General features: G+C 35.4%; 1 protein-coding gene across 1 annotated transcript; it reads left to right on the top strand.

Moving 5' to 3' along the window:
* LOC107622301 (CAAX prenyl protease 1 homolog) lies at positions 1 to 5788 on the top strand. The gene is made up of 14 exons (XM_016324166.2): positions 1 to 128; positions 1187 to 1334; positions 1445 to 1529; positions 1618 to 1713; positions 2339 to 2404; positions 2564 to 2662; positions 2798 to 2911; positions 3013 to 3123; positions 3313 to 3375; positions 4352 to 4444; positions 4572 to 4685; positions 4931 to 5002; positions 5114 to 5179; positions 5390 to 5788. The coding sequence occupies exons 1-14, from the start codon at positions 98 to 100 to the stop codon at positions 5504 to 5506; spliced, it is 1275 nt and encodes a 424-aa protein (XP_016179652.1). The 5' UTR covers positions 1 to 97; the 3' UTR covers positions 5507 to 5788.

Below are 7321 nucleotides of genomic sequence, written 5' to 3'. Positions count from 1 at the left end.
CAAAACCCATTATATATAAGCGCATTGGAAAACTAGTATCAGCTGAAAAAAAAAAAGATCTTCCCTTTGCTACTTTTCTTCTTCAGATACTTCAGCCATGGCGTTCCCTTATATGGAAGCTGTTGTCGGTGAGCTCCTTCTTCTTCTTCTTCTTCCCTCCTCTTCCTCTTCTCTCTCTGCAATGGCACTGTCGTAATTTTCCATTTCCTTTATTACAAGCTAGGAATCGTTTTCAATGAGCTGCTGTTAGCTGTGTTGATAGAAATTTGTTTCATTTATTTCATGGTATGAGAAAGTTTCCATTTGTTATGAGTTTTCATGTGAATGACTTGTGGGAAGCTTAGGTTTTTCTTCAACTTTTATGGGTTCTGAATTCAGGGGTTATCATAAAAATTTAGGGTTTTTCTTTTTTTTTTTAATTTCTCCCTATAAGGTGAATTTTTTTTTTCTTTAACTTTATGAGGATTATGAATCCTTCAATTTTAATGGGACCTGGGAGCTACGTGCATTTCTAGGAACATTTGAGCTAGAAATGTTGAGTTTTATGGATAATTGATATGAGAAAAAAAAAGGCAAAACCTTGTGATCGATATACTCATAATTCTATATGTTCATATCTTTGTGGGAGTTAAATAGTGCATAGTAGACTAGTAGTTATAACTTCTAGCTAGAGTGAACTGAATTGGTCAAAAGCCACCCCTTGCAAAGTAATCAAACTTAAAGTTGACATAAACATGAATCATAAAGCTCATTTTGTAAAACTGTAAGACTCAATTTATGGACCTAAACTGGGAAATGAGAGTTTGATAACATTGTGGCCTTTTTTTAATATTATTTTTCCGATGCGAACATCATTGCCTTGTATTGCATTGCTACTCATTTGAGTGTTTCTTATAAATTAGCTGGCTTTGGTAGTAAGATGAAGTCCTTAAGCATCTTAAACCAACATAGAACATGTTAATTATACACTCAGTGACAATCTGCAGTGTTTTCTGGTTGCAGCTTCAAATAAATCAGGAAAATATCAATTAGAAAACGAAAAATTTGTTGGCAATGTCATATCAAGTGTTAATTCTGTATGGATTTACCCCAAATCAACCAATGTTGTGTATGACTGTGGTAGTATTACATGTCAAAAACATATAGGATATACCTGATATATGTTTTTCATCTGATCCATTTTCAGGGTTTATGATCTTTATGTACTTCTTTGAAACCTACTTGGATATACGACAACATAAGGCACTCAAACTTCCTACTCTTCCAAAGACTTTAGAAGGCGTAATCAGCCAAGATAAATTTTTGAAATCCAGGGCCTACAGTCTTGATAAAAGGTTTGTCATTTTGTTTATCTGATATTCATAGGTCATCCTGAAGTTTGCTTCTATAGTTTTATGTGTCTTGTTAATGTTCTTCTACATGGAGGTTTATTTACCTTTTTCAGCTACTTCCATTTTGTTCACGAGTTTGTAACAATAGTGATGGACTCCACAATCTTGTACTTTCGGGTGTTGCCCTGGTTTTGGAAGGTAAAAGTTCAATTCAGTGTTTTTTATGAAACCCAACATAGCAACTATATCATGGGTCTTGACCAATTAATCCTATTCTTGATTGCAGAAATCAGAACATTTGGTGACATTAGTAGGTCTGAATGCAGAAAATGAAATATTGCATACCCTAGGTTTTTTAGCTGGTGTCATGATCTGGTCACAGGTATGTACAAAATGCTGCAAGACCTTTGATAGAAATAAGCTTTATTGATATCAATATTTACATCGTATATTCCATTCCAGTTTAAGTTTCTTTGGTCCATCTTGCAAAATTATGGAAATAAAGAGAGATGCAAACCATAAGAATTGAGTTGTTGGAATGAGATACGGCAGTGTGTTGAGTGTTACTTCCAATAGAAAATTGCCACTCAATATTCAAAGCAAATCTACTTGTGTTGCTCTGTTGTATTTAAATGAATGGTTGGCAACCATAACCAAAAAGCAAAAAACCTCAATGTTGCAAAGATGAGAGTTATTTTTTAAGGGTGGTCACAAATGACAAGAGAAGACCAGGAATAAGACCAGTAGAAGCCTTATTAAGGTGTACAACAAAACGAAAAGCTGTTCGAATTAGAGGTAGAGGGAGGCAAGGAAAAATTATTGATGACATTTAAGAATGACTAAGGTTGAATGGCTTTGCAAACACGATTCACAAGAGGACTCAATGTTATTGTTCTTATCATGTATTCAGCCCTTAGTTGGAGAAGGCCTTGTCGCTTTTGTTGTAGTGTTCAATTCACATCTTATATGCAAATGAATGACCTAAGCTTTACTACTCGTTTTTACAGATAACTGATTTGCCTTTCTCTCTGTACTCAACTTTTGTGATTGAGGCCCGTCATGGTTTTAACAAGGTTCATGCTCTTCCTTTGATCCTCTTGTATTCTTTATTGTTTTTTTAAAATTATCTTTCTGTTTAATGTCTTATTTTTCTAAATGATAATATTGACTAGCTTCTATACATTTCATCTTCATAATGGTTCATGTTGTTACTTTTTTCATCTATTGTACAGCAAACAATATGGTTATTCTTTAGGGACATGATCAAAGGAATGTTGATAGCCATTGTAATTGGTCCACCTATTGTGGCTGCAATTATTGTAATAGTGCAGGTAAGATCCTGATCGCTGTTGAAACAGCCATCACGTGTAAACTTTTTGTTGCAATATTTACTGTCATACTTTATCTGTTATTTCTGTTATTGTAATTTTAGAGTGCTTATATTCTATCTTCTATAATATTTGCAGAAAGGAAGTCCTTACCTTGCTATCTATCTATGGGGGTTCATGCTTGTTCTTTCTCTTGTGATGATGACAATTTATCCAGTCCTGATAGCTCCACTTTTCAACAAATTCACCCCAGTTAGTATTTCAAAATATTAAATAATCTTTTAAGAACAGTTTATGAAGGTGCAATATTTTATTTTTGATCACCATTCCCTTCATGTTTTGCTGGGGACCAGCTTCCGGATGGTACACTCAGGGAGAAAATTGAGAAACTTGCTGCCTCTCTCAAGTTTCCACTAAAGAAGTTGTTTGTTGTTGATGGATCAACTAGGTCAAGCCACAGCAATGTAATGATTGAACTCCTCGAGATCTGCTACTCCATTTCCTTTTCCTTTTCCTTTTTATTTGTTTATTTATTTATATGAGGATGGAACCACCACAGCTAAATAGTGGCATAGGCTACAGGATGTTTTTTTTTGCCCTCATTTTTGTTGGGCTTTTAAATTTTTCTCAATATATCATTACATATATTGCAGGCCTATATGTATGGATTCTTCAAGAACAAGCGGATTGTCTTATATGACACATTGATTCAGCAGGTTTGAGATTACTGAGTTTTAAAAATTATTTTCATGTTTGTGATTGTTACACTTTCTTCTGTGTACCTGTGAAGCTTTATGTAGTTATTTCTTTGAAAATCCTTCTTGCATTATTTCATGCAGTGACTTATTTAATAAATCTGGAATCCTTCTATGCATACGGTTGTCTTCTACTTATTGACTTGGTTTGGGAAAGTTAGTCTAGTTTAAGCTTGCATATTGAAGATCATAGCACTAATTTTTATTGCTTTAGAACTACTATATTTAAAAACTGAAGAACCATATGACATGACATTATCACTGGGAGACCAAAATGCAGATTTACTTATCATGTGATATATTAGGAATTTACAGTTTTTTTCCTTGTATTTGGCTACTACCATATGGAGGGCCTCTTATCCCTCATCCTCACCCCCCAACAAAAAAATTACTTTTTATCCATCTTAATGAAATTCGTTTATTCAAAAAAAAAAAAAAATAAATAATGTTTGGGAAAGTTAGTCTAGTTTAAGCTTGCATATTGAAGATCATAGCACTAATTTTTATTGCTTTAGAACTACTATATTTAAAAACTGAAGAACCATATGACATGACATTATCACTGGGAGACCAAAATGCAGATTTACTTATCATGTGATATATTAGGAATTTACAGTTTTTTTCCTTGTATTTGGCTACTACCATATGGAGGGCCTCTTATCCCTCATCCTCACCCCCCAACAAAAAAATTACTTTTTATCCATCTTAATGAAATTCGTTTATTCAAAAAAAAAAAAAAAAAAATAATGTGCTGTGTCCTTTTCTTTTGTGTTTGGGGGCACGTGAGAGAATTGTGGAGGCCAACTCATAGTGACAAAAGCCATATAAACTAACAAATGTTTGCAAACATTTCGGGAATATATTATTGATATCATATCTTTATTTGTATAGTAGTTGGTCATGGTTGATGTTCACATTATCAATTGTTGTTTTACAGTGCAAAAATGATGATGAAGTTGTAGCTGTTATTGCCCATGAACTGGGGCATTGGAAGCTTAACCACACTGTGTATTCGTTTGTTGCAGTGCAGGTCTGTGTAGTAGCATTCTTTTTCTCATAGAACATATTTACTTTAGTCTTCTCCTATCACATTGCTTTGAGCTATTCATCGTCGAGTTGACTATTTTGCCTGATGTATTCTCTTCTGATTGGTACAGGTTCTTACACTATTGCAATTTGGCGGATATACTCTTGTGAGGAACTCAAGCGACCTGTTTCGAAGTTTTGGATTCGATACACAGCCAGTCCTCATTGGACTAATCATATTTCAGGTATTTTTCAAAACCATGGTTGAGTTGAATAGTATAGCTACTTTCTGTCTGTCCATTGAAACCCCAAAAAAGACGAAGCATGTTATAAAGAAGCACTATAAAAGATGGCCACATTAATACATTTTTTTTGGCTAGTTTACAAGAGCTCGTTCACTCGAACCTCCTTGTTGACATTTCTTTAATGTAGTGTTTCAAATTTACTTAGAACACCTTTGACATTTTCTTTTACCTGGCTTTATTGGCAGCATACTGTAATCCCCATCCAGCACCTTGTGAGCTTTGGTCTGAATCTCGTGAGCCGATCATTTGAATTCCAGGTTACTCCCTTTCCTTATTCAGCCTTGTGTTACAGTGGTGATGTTCTTGTTTTCTGTTTTCCAGTTTAAATCTCTCTCTCTTGTACTTATGTGTATCATCATCCAATGCAGGCTGATGCTTTCGCCAAGAAGCTTGGATATGCAGCTGAACTACGGGCCGGCCTTGTGAAACTACAGGTAATTCTATCTATTTGATGTTCTAGTTTCATATAAATGTCTGTTTATGAATTTCGGCGATACATCTGATTCATGATATACTTAACATTTTATTCTTTGCTTGAAATTATGCAAAATTAATCAGTACATGGGTTTTGTTCCTGGTAAAAGATGGAGTAATCTTGAATCTTTAGTGCTGCATCTGATTGATTTTCTAATTGTGACTTTCAGGAGGAGAATCTATCAGCCATGAACACAGATCCATGGTACTCTGCATATCACTACTCTCATCCTCCTCTTGTTGAACGGTTGGCTGCGATCGATGAATCAGATAAGAAGGAAAAATAGGGAAAACAAACTATAGGTGAAGAGATTCAAAGCTTCATTGTACTCTAACTTGCAATGATGAGTGCTACAATTTGTTTGTGTAGTATATAGGTTTCAATAGCAATGCTTTGATGCAGAGTTCAAAGTTGAATCTAAATGATTAAGGCTCAGATTAGAGTGAGAGGAAAATAGAAATGCCTTGGCTGTGAAATGAAACTGAATTGAAGGCCCTTTTGATGTCTTAGCATGCTATTTTTTTAATGACTAACACCATGCCTTAAAAAAGATTATTTAATTTCTATAGTTCTGAATTTTGAGTAGTCTATAAGATTCTCTACTTTTCAGTTTCTGATGAAATTATTTAATGAAAGTAGATTACATTTACATTTACATTTCATTTTTAAATCTCAATTGATTGATTGAATATTCTTGCTCCTTTAAGTGGATGATAGTAAAGCATTGACAAAAAAGAAACCTTATCTTAAACCTCAAGTCTTCACTAGACAACATGGGAACTTCATAAAGTGATGCTCCTTTCTCATTCAAAGCAGTGGTTTGAACTTCACCTATATGATCCCTTATGTGTCCTTAATTGGCTTCCAACTTTTTAAAGAAAACACCAGACATCTGCTTCATATCTTTTATGACCTGCCCTACTTAGATGCTATCTATATCTTCCTTTAATTGGTAGCATCTCATTACTTTTGAGTTATTACTCAAAATGGCCTTTAAAAAATTTTACTCCTGATTCAATTTAACACTTCAATTTTCAATTATCCTAAATTGTACTCTAAAATTTTAACGCATGCCTCAAGTTGGCCCTTCCGTTCATTCTCGTCACTGGAAACCTGACCCGACGTTGTTTTGCTAGTTGTTCCAAAACGATGTTGTTTTGCTCTCCCTCTTCTTCTTCCTCCTCCTCAATCAACCATAGTTTGGGTACTACTTCGAGCTTCAGAAACTTCAGTTATGGTCTCATCCTTGGCTTTAGACTCATCTCTTCTTCTTTTTTCTTTTTTCGTTCTTCCTCTGTATAGCCGCTAAATCTATCACTCGCACTCTCCTTTTTTCCATGGCTTCTCTCCAATCCATTTTTAGTGATCAAGTAATCATCATCACCTTCATCCACATACGCATGAGCAACTTCTTCATTCACAACAACCACAACCTCTTCTACTTCATTTCACTTCAAAGTTCAAACTGATTCTTAATTATCATTATTATTATTATTATTATTGAAAAAGAAAATATAGAATGAGGGATAGGGTTCTGGTGCAACACTACAACCTCAACTCATCCTCTTCCTTCATCGAGAGTTCCCTCCACGTTCTCAAAGCCGTCGATGCCAGAACCACTGCCCCCTCCCCCATTGACCACATTGCCGACCCCACCTCGGACTCCGGCACATACGATTCTGTCGCTACCGTCGTGAATGCTGTTCCACTTTCATGTGATTTATGTGGCTGATTTAGAGGCTAATTATTCCGGCCAAGACAAAATGGGTAAGAGAAAGAACAGGAAGATACAGTATAAGGAGGAGGAGGAGAAGGAAGGGGCGACGAATGGTGCATGTCGGTGCAGTGGCCAAGGTTGCACGATCCAGAAAGAGATGGCAACAATTACGAATACGCAGTGGTAGAAGGATGTTGCAGGAGCTTCTTGTTGGTTTGTTTGGATTTGGCACATTGGAAATTTGAAATAACGAAGGATCAAGGAATTGGATTTTTGAAAAACGACGTCGTTTTTCTTGTGCCAGTGTCAGATGTCAACTAAATTTGCCACGTCATTTTTCCAGTGACGGAAATAGATAGAAGGGGCAACTTAAGGCATGTGTTA

The sequence above is a fragment of the Arachis ipaensis genome, chromosome B02, assembly GCF_000816755.2.
Source record: "Arachis ipaensis cultivar K30076 chromosome B02, Araip1.1, whole genome shotgun sequence".
NCBI classification, from domain to species: Eukaryota; Viridiplantae; Streptophyta; class Magnoliopsida; order Fabales; family Fabaceae; genus Arachis; species Arachis ipaensis.
Note: the sequence above shows the minus strand (reverse complement) of the source record. Positions and strands in the feature narration are given on the sequence as shown.

Coding starts and splice junctions, on each gene's coding strand:
- LOC107622301 (XM_016324166.2), top strand. CDS start 98: ATGGCGTTCCCTTATATGGAAGCTGTTGTCG. Junction 1,335..1,444: donor GCCTACAGTCTTGATAAAAG/GTTTGTCATTTT, acceptor TACCTTTTTCAG/CTACTTCCATTTTGTTCACG. Junction 2,405..2,563: donor CCCGTCATGGTTTTAACAAG/GTTCATGCTCTT, acceptor TCTATTGTACAG/CAAACAATATGGTTATTCTT.